This window comes from Anolis sagrei, chromosome 3 (genome assembly GCF_037176765.1).
Source record: "Anolis sagrei isolate rAnoSag1 chromosome 3, rAnoSag1.mat, whole genome shotgun sequence".
Classification (NCBI taxonomy): domain Eukaryota; kingdom Metazoa; phylum Chordata; class Lepidosauria; order Squamata; family Dactyloidae; genus Anolis; species Anolis sagrei.
In genome coordinates this window covers 141,283,366-141,311,352 of record NC_090023.1, presented here as the reverse complement: position 1 = coordinate 141,311,352, position 27,987 = coordinate 141,283,366, and the positions used below count along the sequence as shown (strand labels likewise).

At 38.9% G+C, this 27,987-nt stretch overlaps 1 protein-coding gene across 1 annotated transcript in view; it reads right to left on the bottom strand.

Moving 5' to 3' along the window:
- HELLS (helicase, lymphoid specific) overlaps nt 1–25,947 on the bottom strand; it is a 31,302-nt gene extending 5,355 nt beyond the window's left edge. The window contains exons 1-18 of the mRNA XM_067466923.1: nt 25,684–25,947; nt 20,992–21,110; nt 17,602–17,724; nt 17,143–17,199; nt 16,822–16,858; nt 16,670–16,731; nt 15,470–15,514; nt 14,600–14,824; nt 13,688–13,870; nt 12,179–12,322; nt 11,223–11,419; nt 9,891–9,987; nt 6,386–6,547; nt 5,877–6,022; nt 4,752–4,890; nt 2,065–2,148; nt 1,870–1,989; nt 46–162 (exon numbers count right to left, since the gene is read on the bottom strand). Of these exons, the coding sequence (XP_067323024.1) occupies nt 46–162; nt 1,870–1,989; nt 2,065–2,148; nt 4,752–4,890; nt 5,877–6,022; nt 6,386–6,547; nt 9,891–9,987; nt 11,223–11,419; nt 12,179–12,322; nt 13,688–13,870; nt 14,600–14,824; nt 15,470–15,514; nt 16,670–16,731; nt 16,822–16,858; nt 17,143–17,199; nt 17,602–17,724; nt 20,992–21,110; nt 25,684–25,735 (2,109 nt within the window). The 5' untranslated portion in view covers nt 25,736–25,947. The remainder of the gene's footprint in view (nt 1–45; nt 163–1,869; nt 1,990–2,064; nt 2,149–4,751; nt 4,891–5,876; nt 6,023–6,385; nt 6,548–9,890; nt 9,988–11,222; nt 11,420–12,178; nt 12,323–13,687; nt 13,871–14,599; nt 14,825–15,469; nt 15,515–16,669; nt 16,732–16,821; nt 16,859–17,142; nt 17,200–17,601; nt 17,725–20,991; nt 21,111–25,683) is intronic.
- Nucleotides 25,948–27,987: the final 2,040 nt, after the last annotated feature.

The following is a 27,987-nucleotide window of genomic DNA, read 5'->3' as shown; positions in this document are numbered from 1 at the left end:
ATCAGAACACACATCATTTAAAGCATCTTAATATGTAAAACCTACCCAGTCACTGTCATAAATGATTACTGTATCTGCTGCAGTCAGATTAATGCCAAGACCTCCAGCCCGTGTGCTCAGAAGAAATATAAAAACTTCTGGATCTTTGTTAAATTTACTCATCTGTAAAAATACAGAAGACATGTAGAATAAAAGGATGATCTATAATAGAAAATGTAATTGTCACTTAATTGACATTGCCATTGCATTTCAAAGGATGTATTCTACCAGAGATAATCAGTTGTATTTACTGACTACTCTGTTAAGCATCATAGAAGCACAGAACTTGTGGTTTCAAGAATTTTTGGACTTCAACTTTCATCAATTCCAGCAAGTATGACAAATGGTGTTTGTAATCCAAAAGATCTGAAAGGTATCACAATTAAAAAAAAAAGATGCCACTGATCTTTGTTTTAATGGCAACAGATTAACATCGGTTTCCTCCTCAGGAACTCTGCCACTGTCTTCTAGTTTATCCTTCTCCATTGCCTCCTTATGTAAAAGCAGTGGAGGATCTGTCTGTATCCTCTCTCCTGGGATTAATAATTAGAAAACTTAAAACAAAACAAAAGCAACATATACATATATGTGGCATATTTTCAATCCCCGCCTGGAAAAAAAACCATTCAGTTAAGTCAAAGAGATGTAGATACTCATCAATGCAAAACTAATTCCAATCATAGTTCTCCCCACACCCAAAATTAGCAGAAGACTAAAAGGTAAAGACCATAAGCCCTGAAAGGCCACTTCTACACCAGTCCAGAAAGCAATCAATGTGTTAAAATAAATTTTAAAAAGGTAAGTGATGACAAAACTTCCACTGAGGCTCAGAGAATGTGACTGAAGGTCAAAAGAGCGTGACTTGCTTAAGGCAACAATGTAAAAAATTATTTCAAATTGAATTCTCTGCATCCTTCTCTGAGGCTGAGAGTGCGACTCAAAGCCAAGAGTGACTTACTCTAGAAAACCATTTATTAATAACTAGCTTATGTACCCGGTGGTGTTGCTTGAGTCTGCATTTTCTAATGCTATGTCTTAGAAATACTCATTCACTCAGTATCCAGCAGTACCTTAAGATTTATTGTGGATCAATAAATCTTAAGGTACCATCTATCAATACAGTACACAATAATGAATAGCAATGCACTGTATTTTACATGTTATTATATGACACCGAAACCTATTCTAAAAGTCTTGGTTTTAGGCCTCTTCCTGGGGTAACTTGGGGCACTGATTGAGAAAACTGCATCGGATAAACCACATGAGCTCTAGTTTTTTAGACATGGTTATCATGGTATTCTATCGGGGAGCAGATGGCAAGTGTTAGATAGCATATGTTATGTATCTCAAAAGCTAGATCTCATAGAGGAAAACATTTTTTGGAATCAGTAGGTGAAATATACCAGAAACCGGACTAACCATTGAGGAATCAAAATGTGTGTTGAATTTGTAAGATTTTAAATGAATGTTTTAATTGTAATTTTATTGCTATTGTTTGTGTGGCATCTAATGAGTGCCTACTGTAAACTGCTCTGAGTCCCTCTTTGGGAGTGAGAAGGGTGGCATATAAATGTCCAAAATAAATAATAATAAAATAAACCTATTGTATGGATAGGGGAAAGAGGGGATACAGAGGGGAGATCTGAGCGAGTGATTTCCTGATTAATAGCTCAGTCTAAGTCATTGTGCTGCCATGCCTCTCTTGTTAGGCTTCTCTTGGTATCTGTAGCTATGTTCCCTTTCCTATCCCAGTCTTTCACTGTAGTAGATGAAGAATCTCAGAAGAACCATGCAAGGCAAGCTTAACCCTCAAAGAAAAGAGTCACATACATTTTCATCTCTCTCTGTATAGGACATGCTTCCATCCAAGCGACTGAACTGGTAATTCCTCAGATAGCAGTAGTCCATCAAAATATCCAACATCTGTGTCATTTGTGAGAATAGCAGCACCTGCATAGAGCAAATGATATCAGTAATCTTATCTGAAATGTTCCAAGCAATTTCTGAGAGCATCAAAAAGAATACCTTGTGTCCTCGCTTTTTCAGCTCTGGCAGCATGCGATCCAAGAGTAGAAATTTGCCTGAACTGTTCACTAGATCTTCATCAACCTTGATGTGAAAAAAAGCATATCATTTTGGACATGAATTAAATCCAATTAAAATCAATTGACGCATCACACTGGCTTTAACTGTCCATATGATAATTTTTAAAGCATTTTGTTAAGCCATCAACATCAAGACATCAACAGCCAACTAGTTACAATTCAATACATCTAGACTTATAAAGTATGTCCTTTTGGTTGGCATGCAAGGCTTGCTGCACGGGGAAGGTTTCTCATCGGTTCACAGGGCAAGGCATTGAACAAAAAAAAATCCCTTAGTCCTCACAGTGCTATATATTGTATATTTTAAAAGACATTAGAAAAAATATGTAAGCTATACTGAGGTACACAAAACCCTAGCATTATGAGAATACAGAAAGAGTAGGACAATTTATCAGCTCGCAAAGTAAGTCTAAAAGGATTATTTGTGAGTTACAGGACACCACGTATATTAGACCCTCAAGCTTCCTGTTTCAAGGGGGGAAAGCCAAATGAAGTGGTGAATACTTTGCCAAAACATGGTTGAGTTATAAGAGGATTCTGGGGGGAAATGTCTTCCCTGGATATGGGAGCAGGAAGTACAGGCAATTTCAAATATTCAATTTTGGGGTAAAATGCTGCAGTGTGTAGTAGTCCCCCAGCTCCAGGAAATTCTAAGCAGGGTGTATTATCAACATCAACTTGAATGTGGCCTCAGGCCTAGCTATGGGAGAGAGGCAGTTTGGGTCACTATGATGAATGATCTGGAACTGGTCAGGGAACGTGGATCTCTTTTGGTTTTACTGGACCTCTTAGTAACTTTTGACACCATCAACCATGTTATTTTTCTAGGCTGGAACAGGACTCGGAGGGCCAGTTTTACTATGATTCCTTTTATTCCTGAAGGGAAGAACTCAGAAGGAGTTCTGAGGGAGATAGCTTGTTTTCTGATGCTCTGATATGAAAACATGGAGCAATTGATTCAAACTACAGGAAAACAGATTTCACTTAAAATGAGGAAAAACTTCCTGGTAGTAAGAATTGTTTAACAGTGGAATACACTGTCTCAGAGCAGTGGTCTCAACCTGTGGGTCCCCAAATGTTTTGGCTTACAACTCCCAGAAATAACACACAATTTACCCACTGTTAGGATGTCTAGGAGTTGAAGGCCAAAACATCTGGGGACCCACAGGTTGAGAACCACTGGGCTAGCTGGATATCTGTTGGGAGTGCTTTGCATAGTAGGGCATTGGACTGGATGGTCCCTGCGTTCTCTTTCAAATTTATGGTTCTATGAATCCTTGGCCACTGGCATATGCAGCACCTTATCCCAAATGCATTCAAATAGATACATGAAGCTGTTGGGGGGAATCACCTGGAGTTTTGGAATCCAGTGCCTCAGTAAGTAAATGACATCCAACTCTATTATACTTTCTCTGTCAAGCTATCTCTGTTCAAAAAAGGTCTGTCATCTATATAAATAAAAATGTAATGTTCATTTGTGAGATTAACATAACTCAAAAACCACTGGGTGAATGGACACCAAATTTGGACACAACGCAGGCCAATGAGTGACCATCACTCATAAAAACACTGAAAAACACAGTGGAAGAGACTTGTAAAGCAAAAAAATAAATAAAAATACATTACAACGCATGTGCAAAACCCATATATATATATACACACAGAACACATATACACAGACTGGGCCACAGCAACGTGTGGCAGGGGATGGCTAGTTTGCGGGGGGCGGATGGAACTTTAATTCTGACAAGACGGTAGTGCTTTTAACCAAGAGTACAGGAATTTAGTCTGTGCTAGATTCTGTTCATTTCATTTCTTGATTTAATTTATTGATTTTATATGCTGCCTGTCTCTTAAAAGTCTGATCCAAGGCAGCTAGCAATAAATTAAAAATGGATAAACCTAATATTAAATTACAAAAGTGAACCAAAAGTAATAATTTTGCTAAAACATTACTCTCACAGTTAAAATATAATGTAAAAACATTGTAAAAAGATACAAAAGGTCTCAAAACATTGAAACAACATACCAAATGTATATGTACGCTACAACACCACAATTAAAATTTACCATTCAAATGCCTACCTAAATAAACAAAAAGTCCACAAGAGGGCTAATAAGACTTTCTATAGAAGGTATTTCCATAATTTGTGTAAAAAGCAAACTATAGAGTTTTGTTTTTATTTAAATACCGCATTTCAACCAATTGTTTCTAAGTTTATTTGCATAAAACTATAAATCAAAATACCCTTTGCATCTATGCATGTGTTAACACTATTCTGACAGCCTACAATTTCCATTAATACTCAGATGAATTAACACATATTTAAATGCTCTTGTCAAAGTCCATTTCTAGTGTCTCTGTCCACTCTTCATCTACTGTGCTCCATTACCATCATGGAGAATCGTTCTGTTCAGGTAAAATGGGTTACTGGCCAATCACTGCTCTGTTTAGAAAAAGCGGGTTACTGGCTTTCATACAAGAGGGGGGAAAACCTTAAACAATTTTGGTGATGAACACCAAAATTATATTAGGCAAATCTTAATGAACTCAATGAGAATCAGACCCAGGTAAATAAGCAAAAATCTGCAAGTTAAAGCAATTACCTTAAACTGCTGTGTTCCAGGTTCCAGTGGATATTCAATAAGGTATGGGTGGTTACAACACTTCCTTAATAGCATCATAATATTCTGCAACTTTATGTTGACTTCTGAATCCAAAGGCATATTCATTTCAATCACTGGTCTTGCGAATGACAGGAGAGTTTGTAAGCATGAAAGAACAGAAATTACTTTTAAGCACATTTAGGACCTTGATGAAGGAAAGTTTCATATGATAAAGAATGAAGACTATCTTCAGACATATAGTCCAGAAATAAAGCTAGAATTATGCAAAGCAAATCCCTCCTGCAAATATAATGCAAGTCTCTACTTTACAAGTAGGAGCCCCGGGTGGCGCAATGGGTTAAACTTTTGTGCGAGCAGGATTGCTGACCAAAAGGTCGGTGGTTTGAATCCAGGGAGTGGGATGAGTTCCTATCTGTCAGCTCCAGCTTCCCATGAGGGGACATGAGAGACGCCTCACACAAGATGGTAAAACATCCCGTGGGCAATGTCCTTGCAGACGGCCAATTCTCTGACACCAGAAGCAACTTGCAGTTTCTCAAGTAGCTTCTGACACAAACAAACAAACACTGCAGTGTTTATGACACATGCTGTGTATGTGGAGGAAGGACACTGGACATATAAGCAAGTCGTCCCAAGTAGGACAGACATGAAAGTGTTCTTGCCTCAATGCCACTATCATGACCTTTGTGAATACCCGAGTGTTGGAGGGGCATATTTTTCTGTGTAAGATGGTAGCATGACTCTACTTCTCTACTCTCATCCTCGATTAATAATCAGCTTTAAAAGTGATAAATTGGAACACGATGAGAAATAATCAGGAAACAAAAATGTGAAGCCAAGACATAATAAACCATCAACAAGATGGCAGCGAAAGCCAGAAAATACGGAAGATGAAAATGATTTCACAGATGGGCATGAAGCACTAGAACTGTTGATGACACAGATAATCTTTTTCCTGAAGATGAAATTACAATCGAAACAGTCTACTGTGTGAAAGATTAAACCATTTATCGTCTTTTACAAAATTAATTTTAAATACTAATAATTCAATCACTTTGCACATGTGACAGACTGCAACTAGATTAGGCATTTTTAGATAAATACCTCTCTTTTTCTACTTCGTATTGCATATTATTGATCAGTTTTTCCAGTTCATCAGGAGAATCGTTTTCACCAAGTTCACGATAACTAACGAGTTTTCGACTCCGGCGTTTGGGTCGCCCTGTGCAGCTCAACTCAATAGCATCTTCCTATAGAAATCAATAGGAGCTATGAATGCTAATCTCTTCCACAAAGCACCAAAGGATCATTGAACCAAACAACCTTGTTTCTAACTCTGTTCAGTTGCCAAAATATATTGGGATTTTCAGGTATTACATACTACAAATAGAGCATTCTCATTGGAAAGTTTCTTTTTTATAATTTAAGCATGAATAAAGTTGATCTAAGGAGAAGGAACAAAATACCTTTCATACTTTGCATAACTAAATAGTCATACAATTACTGAAGTATCATGGACAGGTATTAATTACATTCAGAAAAAAAGAATCCCATCAGCTAACGGACTAGTTCAATGTCTAAATGAAGGCTGCTTTGGCCACCGGAGCAAGTACCTGATCATTTTGTAGGAGTTTGCGAATTGTTTTGTTTACAATGGCACTGTAGAAGGTTTCCTGTTTCTTCACAAGAGGTGCATAGACCAACATTTCGCGCTTGGGTGGAATTTCTAAAGCTACATCTGACTTCAGTCTTCTTAATAAGAAAGGGGTCAAAATCTGCAGTTTAAATAATCAGAATTTAGAAACTATTATTTATAACTCATTTAAAGGACAGAAAACTACTCACCTCAAAGGAAAAATGGTCACTATATCAAGACAATATTTCAGGGCTGAGTGCATATTCTTGCTGACTGTACAGTTACTTGTGTTTCTTTGACACACACACATATATCTATATAAATAAAAATGTAATGTTCATTTGTGGGATTAACAGAACTCAAAAACCACTGGACGAATTGACAACAAATTTGGACACAAGACACCCAACAACCCAATGTATGTTCTTCACTCAAAAAAATTGATTTTGTCATTTTGGATTTGTAGTTGCTGGGATTTATAGTTCACCTACAATCAAAGAGCATTCTGAACCCCACCAACGATGGAATTGAACCAAACTTGGCACACAGTTCTCCCATGACCAACCGAAAAAACTGGAAGGGTTTGATGGGCAGTGTCCTTTGGTTTTGGAGTTCGTGTGTGTGTGTATATATATATCATTGAATAATTAGACATTTTCTTTATAAGGTAATGGATTTCTAGTTTTGATTTTTTAACAAGATCTCTTCTAAGTATAGAATTACCCAGTTAGTAAATTCCACTAACTCATTCACCATAGAAACACACAAAACAAAGGTAGCTGAAAGTTATTTGCACATGGGCAATGCAATATTTTTGTTTTAATGTTTGTATATTTGTATAGTTTAAATGGTTATGCTGATGCTTTGATGTTGAGTCCCCTTTGGCAGAGATAAAGCAGGGCATGAATAAAATAATAAAAACAATAACAAGAAGAAGAAGAAAAGCTGACACGATATGAGGCTTTAAAGATCAAATTGCAAAGACTCTGGCACAAACCAGTAAAGGTGGTCCCAGTGGTGATCAGCACAATGGGTGCAGTGCCTAAAGACCTTGACCTGCACTTAAACACAATTGGTGCTGACAATATTACCATCTGCCAGCTGCAAACGGCCACCCTACTGGAATCTGCACACATTATTTGCATCCAGTACATCACACAGTCCTAGACACTTGGGAAGTGTCTGACGTGTAATCCAATACAACAGCCAGCAGAGTGTTCTTGTTTGCTGCAGACTTGTTGTGTCTCTAATAATAATAATAATAATAATAATAATAATAATAATAATCTTCCCTGTTTCAACACACACATTATTTTCCAATTTTGGAGAACCAGAACCACTAGTTCAGTATTGGTGTCAGTATTTTCAACTATTATCTCCACAGTCACAGGTAAAAAAGGGTTGGCTCCCAATTTAACCAAAGAGTGTTTGTGTACTGTAAAAATGATGTTAACTCTTCCCCAATGGTTCTGGCTGAGTTCCCCTTATCCGAAATGCTTGCGACCAGAGGTTTTTCAGATTTGGGGTTTTGGAATACCTCATATACACAGTGAATGAGAGAGGAAAGGGAGTTAGTCAAATGTCCAGTACCGATTCGGTTTTTCCTCAAGAAGCTCTGATGGGGGGAAACAGAAAAGAGCAATCTACACAAGACTCCTGCAAAAAACGGCCCCGTCTGTCAGCACACCCTTTGACCTTTGCAACGCATCTGGGAAGGGAGGAGGAAATCCTCTCCCGGCCTCCATGAGTCTTTTTCATTCTCTCTGAGCAGGATACTGGTAGAGATCAATGGAGTTGCTCTGTGCTTAACCTCATAGCTGTTCCCAGGGCATCCACCCTGCCACTGTCCGCCATTGACCAAGGGAAAGGTGAGTGCAGCAGCTTCTGGAACACCTGTTTTTAATGGGGGCCTTGTTTAATCCTCCCCCACCCTTCTCTTTTCCCTGCTAGGTCACCTTGAGGAAAAAGCGAGGGATAGATGTTTACTAGCCCCCTTTCTCCAAAGACAGACGTGTTTTGGGTTTTAGAGTGCTTTGGATTTCAGGATATGAGAGATTCAACCTATAACTCCACAGTTTTTCACAAATGTATTTTTCATGATAGGTATGCACAGGCAAGAGAAGTATTTGCAGGAACTGGTGCACACTTATAAAATAATACATTTATGGGGAATGGAGACAAATACATATATGTATTGTCGAAGGCTTTCATGGCTGGAATCACTAAGGTCTTGTGGGTTTTTTCGGGCTATAGGGCCATGTTCTAGAGGCATTTCTCCTGACGTTTCGCCTGCATCTATGGCAAGCATCCTCAGAGATAGTGAGGTCTGTTGGAATTAGGACAATGGGTTAATATATCTGTGGAATGGCTGGGGTGGGGCACAGAGCTCTTTCCTGCTGGAGCTAGGTGTGAATGTTTCAATTGACCACCTTCATTAGCATTTGAAGGCCTGGCTGCGCCTGGGAAAATCTTTTGTTGAGAGGTGTTAAGATGTGCCTGGTTGTTTCCTCTCTGCTGTTTTGCTTTTGTAATTTTAGAGTTTTTTAATACTGGTAGCCAGATTTTGTTCATTTTCATGGTCTCTTCCTTTCTGTTGAAATTGTCCACATGCTTGTGGATTTCAGTGGCTTCTCTGTGTAGTCTGACATGGTGGTTGTTGGTGTGGTCCAGCATTTCTGTGTTCTCAAATAATATGCTGTGTCCAGGCTGGTTCATCAGGTGCTCTGCTATGGCTGACTTCTCTGGTTGAAGTAGTCTGCAGTGCCTTTCATGTTCCTTGATTCGTGTTTGGGCAATGCTGCGTTTGGTGGTCCCTATGTAGACTTGTCCACAGCTGCATGGTATACGGTAGACTCCTGCAGAGGTGAGAGGATCCCTCTTGTCCTTTGCTGAACGTAGCATTTGTTGGATTTTCTTGGGTGGGTTTGTAGATGGTTTGTATGTTGTGTTTCTTCATCAGCTTCCCTATGCGGTCAGTGGTTCCCTTGATTTATGGCAGGAACACTTTTCCTCTGGGATGGAGCTCTTTGCCCCACCCCAGCCATTCCACAGATATATAAACCCATTGTCCTAATTCCAACAGACCTCACTACCTCTGAGGATGCTTGCCATAGATGCAGGCGAAACGTCAGGAGAAATGCCTCTAGAACATGGCCCTATAGCCCAAAAAAACCCCACAAGAACCTAATACATATATGGTTTTATTATTTTATCTCAGCTTTTATCTCTGTTTATTTAAATATACAAATATTTAATACTGTTTAACTCTCTCATACTTAACACTGTCTCCTAATTCTATTTTTAAAAACTGTATTTCAATGCCTAAGTTTTATTAATACTGATCATTGGCAGAAATAAAATATTCTTTCAAAACAAATCATTCATATATGAGGAATAATGCAGCATACTAAAATGCTGCAAAAAAACAGGTAGACTAACCAGGGCAAACATGAAAACACTAATAAGCAAATAAAACATTAGACCTGGTGCAGCATGTGCAAGACGTTCTGCTCTTTTTCCTTCGCAATGATATCTTCAGCAATTCCAGACATACTAGCAATATCAAACCAGGATTCGAAGCTGGAGAAATTAACAGAATGAGAAAGTGATTTTTTGAAATAGTGATCTACTGATTCATTCCTGTGATGAAGAAAGCGAAGTTCTACAAACAATATTGATTATTCCACTCTACATGCATTTGTTTCTGACTGATTTATTTTGCAAGGTATGGCCAAAGAAGTTTGCAAGACACTAAAAGTCAGGTCAATGTATTACTGTAAAAGCCACATTATCTTCTCTTTATCTTATCCTTAAAGCTTCCGAAGTTGCATACGCACTTACACGTCTATTATCAGAGTTATAAAATCAAGGTTTTCTTAAGGAACTCAGATTCTTAGAGTAAAAGACTTCCACGTTCTAAATAAAATGATAGGCATATGCATTCAAGGCTCACAGAAAAGTATACACACTCCCAACATGTATTCACATCTGAATGTCCCCAACCATCTTTTTACTGGACTGCTCACCTGAAGGAAGGAACTATCGTGCTAATTCATTTCTGTTTTTCATACAAAGGAAGTTCCTTTTTGCAGGAACAAACTGCTCAGAAGAGATAAATAATGGAGAAACTAAAGATTTTTTTGGAAGTCATAATCATCCCCTCACTCCCCACCCGCACCCATTGTTCTCCAGCAAATAGATAACTTGAGCTGGGTGAGTAGGATACATGTTATCCACTTAAGAGGTGAATATTTTTACATTGAGATGTGAAGGGTAAAAAAACAAAAACAAAATACTTTAGGAAAAAAAGGAAACAGGCCTTTTCCCTAGAAAATTTGAAAAAAATGATTATGAAGTATTTTCTTTTAGAATAATTAATAAAATGCCTAAAATAAATTATTCTTTGAGCTCATGTATAGATAATGTATCTCCCAAATGGAAATTTTACAGAGATGTAATATCACAGTGAACAAATTTGCTTACCAACACCTCTATCTATTGTACCATGATACGGGTCAAGAAAAGTTAAGAACAAAGAATACAACTGATGCTAAGGGGAAAACTGTAATAATTCTCATAGAGAAGAGTGAGAGGAAGACAAAAACATGTTAACATAGCACTGCCTGCCAAAGAGAGTGGGAGAAACAACTCATGCCAGGTTTCCACACTGAAGGATGATTTATACAATTTCAGATGCTCTAGTTTTATCTAGGAATGCAACACACATGTTAAAATTGACAAATTCACAAAAGTTTGAAATCTATCCTATTTTAAAGGCACGGCACATGGCACAAAACAAGTGTATCACTGCCTACCTTTTTAAGTCATCAAACACATCAGGAAGCAGGAAATGAAGCAGAGACCAAAGCTCAGACAAGTTGTTTTGCAACGGAGTTCCAGTTAATAAAAGTTTGTTGTCAGCATTAAACTTTTTTAATTCCTGAACAAGACGACAATTCATATTCTTAATCCTATGTCCTTCATCCACTATTAAGTATTTCCAGGAGAAGTTCTAGAAAAAGGAAACCTCCGGTTATTTCAAAAGCGAAAGAAAGACAATGGAGAAACAAAACATTGTTCTGGAATTTTTTAAGGCAGGTGCACCTTTCTTATATGTAGTTTCGGCCAGATTACTGAAAAAGCTGAAAAATGCTGATATAAATAGTCATCACAGGGTAAAATAATATGTCCCAAGCATAAGCATGTCTCCAATTCACATTTGTGTTCAGATCTTCAACTGGATAAAGATCATGGACGAAAAGCAACTCATTATTTCAGACATAACTGATGCCAGGTGATGAACCCTCCCCTCACCAAACCCGAAAATGGTAACGATGGATCCTCCCCTTCCCGACATACACACTGCCATTTCCCAGGATGCGAGTATCTTGGAAATGTTCCTAAGATATTACCATCCTTGGGAAATGGCAACATGGGGGAAAGGAGCCATCGCCTCAAACATTCATCTTCTGAGGGTGAGGCTGTAAGTATTCACATTTCACATTCCCATAATTGTGGAGGGGCAAATATATACTAATTTTTTTGTGTCAGGAGCGACTTGAGAAACTGCAAGTCTCTTCTGGTGTGAGAGAATTGGCCGTCTGCAGAGATGTTGTCCAGGGGACGCCCCAATGTTTGATGTTTTACCATCCTTATGGGTGGCTTCTCTCATGGCCCTGCATGGGGAGCTGGAGCTTTGACCTGTCAGTCTTCAGTCTTGCCGGCACAAGGGGACTCCACTGTATACTAATGAAATAATGCATTTACACACCTGAAGAATATTTCTGTCCCTCATGGCAATTTCAAAAGACGTAATGACCACTGGGTGAACATTTAATGAATTTTCTCTCCTTCGAATTTTAGGTATCAATTGACGTCGTTCTTTCTGGGCACCGTGGTAGAGCATTATAGGAATCTATTTAAAAAAAAAATTAAAATGTGTTATAAAACAGATGCAGACTTAACAGAGAACCACATCAATCATTCATTTCATCAATTCTCCCATGAATCATTTAATTCAATACATCAACAAAACTAAATACACCTAGTGAATAAAACTCAAAATCTTCTTAAAATTTAAAAACCATAAAACGAATATTCAGAAATAGTGAAAATCAGTGTTGCTACAACACACTATGTTGTTACATACATAATACTATTCAAACCATATAGACAAGACCAAAATGTACTTTGATTGTTGTGTGCCTATACGTAATGCAAGAAAAGGGACAAAATACAGCTATATGTGCAAAACCATAAAATAGCAGCAGTTCTTGCCAGTTTGATTATATGTTATCTATGGTATAATGGCCTGGGCATTGGACTATGACTCCAGAAACTGAGGATTACACAGAGGATTCATAGACTGCTATGATTCTATTAATTCCCACTCAGTCACTGGATGATCTTGGGCAAGTGACACACTCAGTCTCAGGGGAAGGTATTGGTAAACCTCTTCAGATCAAATACTGTGAAGAAAACTCTGTAATAGGCTTGCCTTGTTGTCATTGTTGAAGAAAAAACTCAATAAAAATTATTTTTTTAAAAAGAAACTACTTGAAGACACACAACAGCAAATGTTCTACATGTTTGGGATCATATATATATGCGCCCCTGCTGGTGCAGCACGTTAAAGCGCTGAGCTGCTGAATTTGCAAACCGAAACGTCAGCGGTTCGAATCTGGAAAGCTCCCACAGTTAGGCCAGCTTCTGCCATCATAGCAGTTTGAAAACATGCAAATGTGAGTAGATCAATAGGCATCGCTTCTGCGGGAAGGTAATGGTGCTCCATGTAGTCATGCTGGACACATGACCTTGGAGGTGTCTATGGACAACGCCGGTTCTTCAGCTTAGAAATGGAGAAGAGCACCACACTCCAGAGTCAGACACGACTAGACTTTATGTCAGGGTAAATCTTAACCTTATATGGTTTGAACAGTATTCTATACGTTGTATATATTAAGGTGTTCAATTCTGATGCTTTCCCTATTGTGTCGCCTCATTAGAGCATGGTAGTATTTCATTGTATTGTTATTTTAGTAATGAAAGGCCTTTATTTGACTATTTTATTCCAGTAGGAGGCAGAGATGATCTGTAAGAATACCTGTACCTCAAGAGTTCCATTATTTTGTTAAGCACAAAACAGAACACAATTCCGACATTTCTGAAAGTGCCGTGCCACTTAAAACAGAGAGGAACCTGCCATCGTCAGGAGGAACCCTTCACACATCAAAATCAATATTATCATTTTAATATATTTATTGCTCTAAAGTTATATTACCTCAGGAGTAAACCTCTTGAATTCTGCTATCCAGTTAGGAAGAGTAGAGAGGGGTCCACATACCAGAAATGGTCCAACCATTCCTTTTTCTACCATCAAAGCTATTGTCGCAATACATTGGACTGTTTTTCCTAAGCCCATTTCATCAGCCAAAATACCATTAATACCATTTTCCCAAAGCATCTGCATATATGGGAGAAAAAATATTATTTATCAATTGCTTTTAGTGGACACTATGCCTTCCAAAGCAATTCACAATTTTAAAATGTTACAATTTAGTCAAAACAGAGTCTACTATCTAAACAACACATTATTTATAGCAAGCCAAGCAGAGTGGAGATTCAACAGAGGCAATAAAATACTGAAATAATAGTACAACAGATTTAAAAATCAATAGGAATCGAGTCAATTTGGTTTTCTCTATAATTGGGGCACCACAAGACTACTAAAAATTGTCACAAGCTGATTAACTTATATTCTGGGGCTTTAATAAACAGGGGCTTTAATAAAAATGGTAGACTTTGGCCAGACTTAAACAACAGCATATAGCTTCTCAGCTATTCTGGCCCCAAGCTGTAAATGTACTTCTTTATGTAAAAATAATCAAGCACATCCATCTCATTAGGAAGCAAACTTGTTTTCATCTTTAATAAATGGTAAAATTATATGTATACACAAATTGTTTTAAAATAAATTTCTTTATGATTTATTATCAGTGAATGGTCAATTTGCACACCTATTTTATATACCTATATGACTGGGGTTGCATAAAAATTTATCGGGCAAAAAGTTTAAGAAGCCCTGTTCTAAAGCACAATACAGACAAGACTGGAAGAACTAGTAAGATGACTGAAAAGATGTACACCATCAATATCAATACGATTAAAATGCACACACTAAAGAGATGCATACCCGAAGCCATTCCATGCCTTCAACCTGGTACCACCTCATTACTCCTCCAGTGAAGAGCTTTGGTTGCTGAAAAGGTACTGGCTGTTGATTAAATTTTCGTACTGGGTCAAAAAAATGCTTGGCATTGTGACGCACTGTCTGTGTCAGTCTGTCCTTAATAATGCTATTCGAGTCCCCATTATTCTGGAGTCCTTCTGCACACAGTTTTGCAGATGAGCTTTCAATCTACAGGAAGAAGTTTATAATTATTTCACAAGCACATGCGGGAAGACTTAAATGCAATCATTCAGTTAAGGTCTGAGCAAAATAATTCCTAATTATTTTGAGAAAACTGCTCTGAATCTAAATGGTATCTATAGCAGAGTATATATGATCTTATGGCAGAAAACATGACATAAAACATACAGAATGCTTTGATTAGGTTCAAAATATATTTTAACAACTTCCTTTTATTACAGCTGATACTTTCCTGGTGGAGTGAGTACAGTGTACAAGATTTTAAAATTTTATTTTGTGTCAAAAGCATTGTATAAATAAATAAGTTTAAAACTGATAAAATAATGGGAGCCATTTTGCCAGATTGTCTTTTGATCTCCCAACACCACTTCTGAGCCTGTTCAGGGACTTCCAAGTTGTCCATTCTTGGTTTGCCCCTGGAGGAAGACCCTTTATATTCAGTATTCATATTTCAAATTAAATATGCTTTAATAATACTTTAAAATATTGAAAATGTTTAAAAATAACCTTCACGATAGTTCAAGGAAATTATAGAAACAGAAATAAGAGCATTATGTAGAATTTGATGCAAAAGCAGCAGGAAATAATCTTAAATTAATATTTACAAACAGGACAGAAACAAAGCCGACGTACCTTGCTTTCTTCGTCTTTACTTTTTTTGGCTGCTAACAAAATCTCCTACAAAAGAATGAAAATGGGCAAAAATGACCTGTTTGGAATTTGAAATGAACTTAGAAATATTAAATCTCAGAGACTTAAAGAAGTATTTCCACAAGCTAATACAAAGTGTAAATATAATAAATTATTTATTAACATAAATGTGTAATACAATTCATTTACATATATATTAAGCAGGATAAGTCTAGTAGAATCAATTTAAAGTATCTATCCCATGGGAAAAGCAATAGTATCTATCCCATGGGAAAACTAATAGAATAAGTTGCTAAACCACAGAAAAAATATGGTTGTTGGTTACTTTCTATGTGCGAAATTTCATTCATCACATAATTTACTTTTCTATAAAAAATGAAATGCACATATGTAGGATGGATGACACCAGGCTTAAAAACAGTACACGTGAAAGGAATTTAGGAGTTATTATTAAAACCGACAAAGGGCTTTCAGAAGAGATACCGAACAAAGAAATTCCTAACATGTTCCAAGGGAGTGTATTTCACTGCAATACAGACCATACAATTAGATAGGGTTTCCCTCTAACATTGAACATAATCACTGTTTCTTATAACACCAAAATGCTTGTAAATATGATTGGCAGCCCTTCCGTTATTTGAAGAGATTATCTTAATTGTTTTTCTCAGTCTAAACGTATCTGATTTTTCAATTCTTTCTTACGAGATTTCATTTCCTGTATCATCACTGTTTGACTGCCCTTGGTTAGACACAAAGAAACGCTGATATATACATAATGGCAAATCTGTATGTGTAACCTGCTTATGTGTCTTCAACAAATATCATTGCCTAACATTAGACTTTACCTCCCTTTTCACACACATTTGGTTACTACAATCGCAGGTTAAGTATACCTTATCCAAAATACTTGGGAAAAGAAGTGCTTTGGATTTTTCTGAAATCTAGAAAAACCCAAAACACTGCTGATAAGATAATATAATTTTGATACCAATTTACTTAATTTCTTCAATGCTTCGATAACATGCATTCCTTTTCTAGTTTCCACCATTCATTTAACAAAGTACTGCAACCATATCACCTGATCTGAATATTGAAACAGTGAAAGATGCAGTCAAACATACATCCTAGTCAGCTGAGATTTAATTCCTATGTGGTCATTAAGTCCTCTGGAAAGCAATTTACCTCTTTTGATATGACATCAGAGATATTGTATGTTTCATCTTCTCTGGCTCTCTTTCTTCCAGCTGTAAAAGAATATTACAGAGGTTTCAGCATCTGCATTTACTCAATAAAGTAGCAAAATATTTTTGATCGTGGAATTGTATAAGACGCACCTGGTTTATTTTCTCTCCTTATCCTTACTTTGTCATCCTATAAAAACAAAATAATTGGAACAATATAATTTGCACCCTTATAAATCATATATACTCAGCCTTTAACTTTTGTGGCGGTTAGGGGCACAGACCCACCCCACACAAAAGTGGGAAAACTAATTAGTTAACATTCCAATTGAATGTTGGTTTATAAATGAGGATTTTAATCCCAACTAGACAGAAACAATTCAGGCACAAAATACTTGGAAGAAAATCAACTGAACAATTTTGCCATGCACAGAGCTCACCCTCCATTTATCTAGTCTTAAAGACTTATTTTACCTTTGAAGTATTTAGCATTGCTTTCTTTTTTTCCAGTTTTTCTTTCTTTCGTTGTTCCTTTAAAAAAAGAAGAACACATTTCTGTAAAACAACCAACATTATTCAGGAAAAGTTGAGAAGAAAAGTATGACATAGAGAGGTTGAAGTGTGCAGTGTAAACTCTAAACCAATCAAAAGGATGAAATGTTTTTGGTCTTGTTCAGAAAACAAGGCTTCCAGGTATGTTTTTTACCAATGTTTTATGTTCAGAGACAGTAGCCCAAATCCAACTGCCAATCCCAAGTAGAGATAATTCATTTAGTCCATGAAACTTACATGAAATTTGATGTATGAAGTTCTAATTGATAAGCGAAGTTTCTCTTGTTGAGACCAGTAACAATGGAACACACATACATTGTTAGCCAAAAAAGGTGTGCATTTGACTCAAATAAATATAGTATATTTAACTTTTCCACTCACCTCTAATTGCTGCTGTTCCATTTTGGTCAGCAAGAACTTTGAGTAAATATTGCTTTTTTCAAGCAAATGTTGAAGTCTCTTGTAGCGAGTTTCATTTGAGTCTCTGTCCCGGGACATATGAGCCTGAAACAAAGAAGATGTAATCATTTAGTATTTTCAACAATATCTGGATCTTGCAGTCATTTTAAAAAATCAAAATCTCTTCACTGCAAAGTTAACATTTTATTAAATGTAAACAATTCAGTTATCATGATCTTCCACAAGGAACTAGAGGAAATATATAATTTGTAAACAGGCCAATAAAGCTACAACTGCATTTTAATGGCCTTCTTAATTGTCATTAGTTTTTTCCCCTCCACTGGGAATGACCCTCGACTTATTCATGGATCACATCAAAATCTGCAGTTTTGGCCCCTGAAACTGTCCTCAATTTATACAAGAGATGACTTAAAAATAATTGCATATGATATATAGTATTCGTTTCATTTCTGGACTTAAAGTAGCTGGTGAAAACAGTTTGCAGCTGAAACATGTATTAAATGTCACATTTAAAATTAATTTGTGAAATCTAAGTAAGACATTTAATTTCAAAACACACACATATAATATGAAAGGAGAGAAAGCTAGTTGAAATGCAAAAAAAAAAAAAAGGAAACTGAATGTTTGAATTAATGGATTAATCTAACTATTAATTCATTCCTTACAATTTTCATATGTATATTTGCATAGGTTTATATCCTATATTTTCCTCATCTATGAATATCTTTTCTTATATGATAGACGAAGGTTGTATGCAAGGAGGAGAGGACCTTTGCTAGTGCAGTGCCTGGCAGTTACCATTTTTAAAAACAGTGCAACCATTTTTTAAAATAGTGTAATTTCTTCTAACACTAAACTCAGTCTAGAGTGCTGACAGCTTTCCAGACAAAACAGGCCTAGTGAACAAAACAAGGCTTCAGCTGTTTCCTCTTCCCCTTTCCAAAATAATATTGTAGTGAAGAAAGAGCAGCACTGGTCAATTTACGCATGGCTTCTCCTGGTTTCAGGTTACCCTGCCAGAGAGAAGGAAAGCTCTTAACAGACAAGGGTTTTTTTTCCATGTCAGAAGAAACGAGAAACTCCAAGTCGCTTCTGGTATGAGAGAATTGGCCATCTGCAAGGATGTTGCCCAGGGGATGCCTGGATGCTTTACCATCCTGTGGGAGGCTTCTCTCATGTCCCTGCATGGGAAGCTGGAGCTGACAAACAGGAGATTAAAAGCACCAACCTTTTGGTCTGCAGTCCTGCTGGCACAAGGGTTTAACCCTTTGAGCCATCGGGGGCACCAAGAAGAAGGTGAAAACAATTTATTTATACTGGCAGTCTTTGATAATTAAGCCTAAAACTTCATGCAAGTTATTCAAAACACCTCTTGTTTAGAAAATCTGAGTGAACAGAAAGGTGTTCATTTAGTGTCAAAAAGGTTACAATGATAGCATTAGGTAAAGTTTCTCTGGAGATAATGTTCTGGAGCTGAGATGCCTCCACTAAAAACACCCTTTTGTTCACAACCACTGTCATGTGGATATTCAGAGCAGGTCCTTTGACATCGATCTGGTAGGTAGGTAGGTAAAGGAGAATAAATATTTTCAGATAACCTAACATAAAGCCCGTAGGGGCTTTAAAAAGCAGAATCTATACTTGCGTTTATACAGGAAAAAGTCAATTCTTTTATCCTCCAGATTTTGAAAACAATTCTCAACAACAACCACAATGATTACAGCATTAACTAGAGAAACTCAATTTCCCAAGGTAATATAAAGCTTTAACAGCAGACTTCGGAGGCTTCAGATCAGAGTAGGAAAACTAGGAAACAAGGAAGAAATGAAATGGGAGGAGAAAAGGATCATAGATCTAACTGGATGGGATGATTGGATATCGACAACAATAAAGATAAGTCACAATGATGGATCTAAAACTCCTATTTTTAAATGCAGACGGAATTACCAGCCCTAAAAAAAGCAAAGAAACATTCCACCATTAAGAAAAAATGAAGTGTGATCTGATCTTCTGCAAGAAACTCATATTAAACAGAAGGATGAACAATTAATTACTTATTAATTTTGCATTCGGGACCCACTCTGCTACTTTAACGAATAAGGAAAGGAGTTGTTATTTTGTTAATAAAAAGATAAGACAAACATATTCCAAGACAACAATAGATGAAATGTAGGGGTAGTGATTCTAATTCATGGGATTAAAACACTGGTGTTTACACCCCAACAGGAGCCAAATCAAGATTTTTACCATGATTTGTTATAACGCATGATCAAACTCTCCTATGAAAGCATTATCATGATGAAAGACTGAAATTGAGTGATTTCACCAAAGTTGAATAGCATCATAGAATCCTTGAGTTGGAAGAGACCTTGTCGGCCATCCAATCCAACCTTGTCAAAAAGCAGGAAAATTGCACTCAAAGTATCCCTGACAAATGGCTATCCAGCCTCTTTTTAAAAGCCTCGATCATCGATTACAGTATATGAGAAAAAGATTAAAGGAGATCAAGATAAACTCCAACCCCCTTTTTGATTTAATGGACATTTTTTCACTCCAAGATGCATGGAGTGGAACTCGTAGCTCATTTGAAGTCAACAGTATACTATATTCAACAGTAATCAGTTCTAACACTATCCTGGAGAAAAGTACATTTAGAAATGCTATCCCAAACCAGGACCTATTTTAAGGACAGGACAAAATGGGAAAATTGTGTTGGTTTTTGATGGGCTGGAATGGATTAATAGCAGTTCCATGGGGGACATTTGTTTTGAGATAAGAGCAATTTGAGTTTAGACCTCGGTCACAGAACAAATTAAACTTGTAAATCAAGGTATCACTGTAGTGACTTTTGATGCTGTGAAAGATTTACTATACTCATGAAAAAGTCTAGAAATTTTAGTCAAAAATCAGCCCCCAAAACCTGGGTGGCCTTATCAATGTAAGTGCTGCATCTTAAGTCTTATTCTACAAAATGAACAGAGTGGAGAAAGGCAAGAGCATAGTCCCGTTCTTGGAGAATTGAAAGAAGCACTGATCTCCCTCTACTTTCTCCACTCTGGTACCACTTCTGGCCTCTTTCCATGCTTGGGTCGGGAAAGGGAGGAGGTAGTGGCATGGGTGCCTGGCCCCTAGGCTGTGCTCCTGGTTTCCCATCTCCATAGAATGACCCTCAACGTATCCATGGGACATATCACAATCCATAACTGTGCCCCCAAGCCTGCCTTCAACTTAGACATGATGTCAATTTGTACAAGAGTATACATGATATTTTTTCTAGCTATTTAGTAATTAATTGAACTCGAATGTCTAAAAGCTCTCAGAATAGCTTACAGAAAGGACACACTCACAAACCTCCATGAACTGCCTCTCCTTCTCTCTGCCTTCAGCTTCAAGCTTCTCTTCCTCCTGCAGCATAGATGGTGTGATCACAACTGCTTCTATTTCCTCAGCCATCTCTGGCTGCAGGAGTCCTATAACAAAACAAAGAACATGATTAATTAACAAAAGATGTGAATTTGGAGAGCATATTGCCATACATAAAACAGAAAGGGGGGAGCTTAAAGGGTACTTGAATGTTCAAAAACTTCCTGTAACACCAACTGAAAAGATCTCCCCTGTCTCATTAATAACAGGTTTTTCTCATGCAAAGTGGCTCAGTCATTCCCTTTGTTAGAATGAAGATTCTCCCCTTTTCCCTCTGTGTGCCCTCAAGTCAAGGAGGTTCAGGCAAAATAGTGTGGCAGGGTAGAAAATGTAGTGAAGCTGGGTTGCTGTGAATTTCTGGGTTGTATGGCCATGTTCCAGAGGCATTCTCTCCCTACATTTCGCCCACATCAGGAGATAATGCCTCTGGAACATGGCTATACAGCCCAGAAAACCCTCGGCAACCCAGAGATTATTCAGGCCATGAAAGCCTTCAACAATACATTGTAGTGAAGCTACTTTTTGGGCTAAACTTCCACTGCTAATGTGGCATACCGGATGAAGAGATACTAACACAGGCTGAGTTAGGATGTGGATGAAAGTGAGCCAGTTCACTGTGGAACACGTACACAAGCAACCCAGTAATCAATTGAAGGATGGGATAACGGCCATGAGGATTTGCTGATTGCATATTGATCCAAAAACAATAATATTTTTTCTTACCTCATCCAGCTGGATGCTAGAGCAGGAATGGGCAAACTTGGGCCCTCCAGGTGTTTTGGACTTCAATTCCCACAATTCCTAGGCTGTTAGGAATTGTGGGAGTTGGAGCCCAAAACACCTGAAGGGCTGGAGTTTGCTCAAGCCTATGCTAGAGTAAGACAGGGTACAGTAAAAGAGGTGGAAAGTGAGCATTCCCATGGGAAAGCTGTGGTTTCCCCTATGTGTGTGATTGGGGGGGGGGGGGCGCTTCAGTACTATCCCTATTCTGACCAGCGCTCAATCAAGCAAATTTCAGTCCTCCAGGTGTTTTGGACTTCAACTCCCACAATTTGTAGACTGTTAGGAATTGTGGAAGTTGAATTCCAAAACACCTGAAGGGCTGGAGTTTGCGCAAGCCTGTGCTAGAGTAAGGTGGGGCACAGTGAGCATTCCCATGGGAATGCTGTGGCGTCCTCTGAGTGTTTGTTTACCTTCCAGCCCAGAACTATCCTTACCCTGACCAGCGCTCGGTCAGGCATGGGCAAACTTTGGCCCTCTGGGTGTTTTGGACTTCAACTCCCACAATCCCTAACCGCCAGTAAGCTGTCTGAGATTTCTGGGTGTTGAAGTACAAAACACCTGGAGGACAAGGTCTGCCCATGACTGGTCTAGAGTCCAGCTCTACATGGGATGTACACTGATAAGCTGCAGCTGCTTTTATGCCTTACTCCAGTACTTCCCCTGAGTTTTTAAAATTGTGGGGGTTTTTTTCTGGCTGGATGCCTGCTGGAGCATGCATTTGGGAGAGAGTGTGTGTTATGTTTTGTGGACACCCCAACCTGGAAATGGCTTTGGACTGCATTTCATTGCCTATGCAGAACCGTCCTGAGACCTTTAGCAGAAGGAAGAAAGGAAAGGAAGTTAGGATGGATTCCTTTTCTTAAAGGTTTTTAGCAAGAAGGGAGTGAAAAGTGCTGTGAAGGAAGGGAGGGAGGACAGGAGGAAGGAAGGAAAAAATGAGGGAAGAGAGGGGAAAAAGAAAAAGGGAGGAAAGAAGAAAGGAAAGAAAGGATGCCTTTCTTCAGAGCAGTCGGTGGTGGTGGTGGTGGTGGTGGTGGTGGGAGTGTGGAGGGACGGGTGCATTGTTTTGTGATGTGTACTGGGGTAAGTGTTTCATTTCATTGTACAATGTATAATGACAATAATTTTTTTCCATTCTGAGCATGGAGGGAGTGGGGGTGGCTCCAAAGGAAAAAAGATAAAAGGGAAGGAAAGAGGAAGGAGAGAAAAGGAAAGAATGGAAAAAGGGAGGGGGAAAGGAAAGAAGCCTTTTCTCAAAGGTTTTGAGCCAGAAGGTAGTGGGGGTGGGGCGCTGCAAAAGAAGAAAAGAAGGAATTCTTTTTCTCAAAGGTTTTGAGAAAGGAATTAGGGGAGCTACAAAAGAAGGGAGAAAAGAACTAAAAGATTACCATGACACAATTCAATAACTAAAATTAAGGTAAATAATTTATGATTATCTTCTGTAATTTGTTTGTTTAAACTTAAGAGATGAATGCTATCTGGTGGGTCAATTGTTAAGAAACTATAATAGAAAAAAGTACATTATAATTGATATAGAAATTATAGAAACACATACAAATATATATAGAGAGAGGGGGAATGTGTTTACATATATATATATATAAATAGAGTGGGAAATTGATATAAAAGATGGCTAGATAGGATAGTGGGAACAAAACCTTGAGAAAGAGAAGTTGGAGAGATCTGGGGCCCTTCCACACAGCCCTATAACCTCGAATATCAAGGCAGAAAATCCCACAATATCTGATTGAACTGGGTGATTTGAGTGCATTCTGCCATACATTCTAGTTCAAAGCAGATAATGTGGGATTTTATTCAGCTGTGTGGAAGGAACCCTGGCCTTCAGGACAGTTCTTAAAAATAAGAAAATTATCATGCTACGTGATTATAGTTAACTCAAAAGAGTTTTTGAAACCAAGAGTTATTGACGGAAAATATATCTGATGTAAATATAGACAGCAGGATAATGATAAAATGGTATAAATATTAACCTACTAACAAATCTAAATGAAAACTGTAGAACTTTCTTGGTAGATATCAATAACAAATAATTTAAGGAAAATTTTAACATGAAATAATTTGTTATGAAAAATCAATTTCCATTGAGGAAGAATTGGAAAGGAATATATGAAGACCTAGGGCCCTTCCACACTTATATAACCCAGTATATCAAGGCAGATAATCCACAATATTTGCTTTGAACTGTATTATCTGAACAGGATTATCTGAGGACCCTTCCACACAGCCCTCTATCCCAGAATATCAAGGTAGAAAATCCCATAATATCTGCTTTGAACTGGCTTATCTGAGTCCATACTCAAATAATGTGCAATTTTCTGCCTTGATATTCTGGGATAGAGTGCTGTGTGGAAGGGCCCGGAGTTGACACTACCATATAACCCAGAATACCAAGACAGATAATCCACAGTATCTCCTTTGAAATGGGTTATCTGAGTTATATTGCCATATAATTCAGTTCAATGTGGATTTTATACAGCTGTGCGAAAGGGGCCCAGGAGACAATGTGAGAAGACAGAAGATAGACTTAAATGGAATTAAAAGATTAAAAACATTAATATTTTGTGAAATATGTTAAAGAAATGAGATGAAGACTTGGTGGTAACAATGGTAATTTTGCAAAACAACTCCCCCCTACTTCAATAACTCTCCTCACCCTCTTTGTTTTTTCCTCCAGGCATATTAGACCTTTGTAAAGATGCAACTAACCAGTAACTAATCAATTGGCCCCAATTTCTTTCCTTTTCCTTCCTTTGTCCTCCCATCCCCTATTCTCCTAGTAAAAAGGGGAGGGAAGGGAAGAAAGAAAGGATCCCTTTTGTCAATGTTTCTGAGCATGGGGGGGAGTGGAGGTGGTAGGGAAAAGAAGGAAGAGAAGAAGTGAAAGAAAGGAAGAGAGGAAGGAAAAGAAAGAAAAACAGAAGAATGGAAGGAAGGAAGGAGGGAAAAGAAGGGGTGAAAGAAAGGAAGAGAGGGAGGAAAAGAAAGCAGAAGAAGGAAGGAAGAGAAGGGGTGAAAGAAAGACAGAGAGGGAGGAAAAGAAAGAAAAACAGAAGAATAGAAGGAAGGAAAGAAGGAAGAGAAGGGATTAAAGGAAGGAAGAGGGGGAGGAAAAGAAATAAAACAGAAGACGGAAGGAAGGAAGAGAAGGGATGGAAGGAAGGAAGAGAGGGAGGAAAAGAAAGAAAACAGAAGAATAGAAGGAAGGAAGAGAAGGGGTGAAAGAAAGGAAGAGAGGGAGGAAAAAAGAAAATTAGAAGAATAGGAGTAAGAAAGTATCCCTGCATATAATTCAGATTTCAATATTAATGTCAAAAATACGTAGTATGATTTTACATAGGATCTGTGATACATTAGAACAGTAAAGACAAATATCACTTAAGTAAAATAAACATTAAATATTAAATAACCAGAAAAATAAAATAAGGTGTAAACACTCAACTAATCTGGGAATCTGCTATTGCAACACATCCAATGAAGTGGTTTAAAACCAGTATATAATAAAGATTACGACTAAGTACGTTCCAGTCTACTTGGAATACACGAAGCTCATTCCAGAAGCGTGTTTAAGAACTGGTCCAAGAGCAAGGAGGGAGTGGAGGTGGCTGGAAAATAGGAAGGGAGGAAGGAAGGAAGGAAGGAAGGAAGAAAGGAAGAAAGAGAAGGGGTGAAAGAAAGGAAGAGAGGGAGGAAAAGAAAGAAAACAGAAGACGAATGGGAGGAAGGAAAGTAGGGGAAGGAAGGAAAGGAGGCTCCCTTTCCCCGAAGGCAGTGGGAGTGGGGGAGTGGGGCTTCCCACTCTGCTCGTGCCCCTCTCACCGGCGTGGGCCCGGCCGGAAGCGCCGCCTTCCTCGTGCTGCTCCAGAGGCATCTCTCCTCTTCCGCCGCTTCCCTCGCGCCACCTGAGAGAAGAAGACGCTTCCTCCCAGAATCGCGAGACAGCGAGGTCCTTTTTCGCGCGAAAATCAGGCCCGCCCTTTGCCCCGCCCCCTCAGAATTCGCAGAAGTAGTAAAAAGAGTTCGACTTTCTCTCGCTTTCCGGCACAACGCGGCCCAAGAAGTCTCGCTAGGCCCCGCCCACAACTAGGCCCCGCCCACGATGATGGGGAAGCCGCCTCTCGTCTGTATACACAGCTACACGCTGCCCTCAACATGAGAAATATGGAGTGACCCACCTCCTCTACGTCGGCAAGGCTTCCGGGCCCGTTTAAACGAAGTCCCGCCTGCGCCTTGTGAAAGGATCCTTAGGGAGTTCAAAGGGAAGTGGGTTAGTGGTCGAATAGAGAGGGCTGTTTCTGTTGCATAGTGGGACGGTCTTCTTTGGGTGGTCCTAAGTTTTACGACGTCGGCTTGGCCTGAACGCGCGGTTTTGAAAACTCTGTTCCAAACAGCCAGGCGCTTTCAAGCCACGTGAAGCAGGGAGCGCGAGGCCCATCCCCCAATAGGAACAAGGAAGTCTTTCGGCCTCCTCCTCCTCCCGCCCCCAAACAAACTCTGAGGACAACTCTGAGGCCCCTTCCGCACAGCTCTATAACATCCACATTGAAATGGATTTTATACAGTCTGAGGATGATGGTTTTGAACTGTGGTGTTGGAAAAAAGTGCTGAGAGTGCCTTGGACTGCGAGAAGATCCAACCAGTCCATCCTCCAGGAAATAAAGCCCGACTGCTCACTGGAGGGAAGGATACTAGAGACAAAGTTGAAGTACTTTGGCCACATCATGAGGAGACAGCAAAGCCTAGAGAAGACAATCATGCTGGGGAAAGTGGAAGGCAAAAGGAAGAGGGGCCGACCAAGGGCAAGGTGGATGGATGGCATCCTTGAAGTGACTGGACTGACCTTGAAGGAGCTGGGGGTGGTGACGGCCGACAAGGAGCTCTGGCGTGGGTTGGTCCATGAGGTCACGAAGAGTCGGAGACGACTGAACGAATCACCAACAACAACGAGGATGATGGTCCTCCAAGTGATGTGTCTTGGCGAGGGATACTAGGTGGCCGTGGAGCCCTATTCTTGATCCGCATGTTCTCCCACAGTGAGGGCATTGCTTTCCAGGTGGAAGGCGTCTCAGTCCTGCTTGGCTTGACGTGCCTTCTTCTTGGCACCTTTCTCTCTTTCACCCTCCTCTTCAAATTCTACAGCACTGCTGGTCACAGCTGACCTCCAGCCTGAGTGCTCAAGGGCCAGGGGGTAATAGTGTGATAGGTGGGTCCGGAAGTGCCGAGCATTACGCACATTCCACAACGGCGGCTGTGAATAAAGGAAGGGGAGAGCAGCACACTGAGGAGGGCAGGAATATACTTCAATTTGGTGGGATAGAAAGGAGGGGAGGGTTAGGATAAGGTTTAGGGTAAGGTTTAGGGTTTGGGGTAGTATTAGGGATAGGATTTGGGATTAGGCTTAGGATAAGGTTTAGGGTTTGGGTTAGGATTAAGGTTAAGGGTTAGGGCAGGGGTTCTCAAACTAAGGCCCAGGGGCTGGATACGGCCCTCCAAGGTCATTTACCTGGCCCTTGGTCTGGGTCAATCTAAGTCTGAAACAACTTGAAAGCACACAACAACAACAATCCTATCTCATCAGCCAAAAGCAGGCCCACACTTCTCATTGAAATACGAATAAGTTTATATTTGTTAAAATTGTTCTTCATTTTAATTATTGTATTGTTTTTAAGTGGTTTTTAACTACAAATAAGATATGTGCAGTGTACATAGCAATTCATTCATATTTTTTTTTCAAATTATAATGCGGCCCTCCAACAGTTTGAGGGACTGTGACCTGGCCCTCTGTTGAAAAAGTTTGAGGACCCCTGGGTTAGGGTAAGGCTTAGGGTTTTACCATTAAAGAATGCTTACATTCCTTCTATATCTGTGTTCCGTTCTGCGTTCCGCAAACATTGCTCCCAAAGGAGCAAAGTGGAAAGAGCGTAAGGCTCAGTACTTCCAGACTCGGCTTTCATACAGGGCTTCCCAGTTCTCAGTGTCTATGCCAGAGTTTTTAAGGTTGGCTTTGAGTCCATCTTTAAATCTCTTTTCCTGTCCTCCAACATTCCGTTTTCCATTCTTGAATTCGGAGTAGAGCAACTGCTTTGGGAGATGGTGTTCGGGCATCTGGACAAGGTTGCCAGT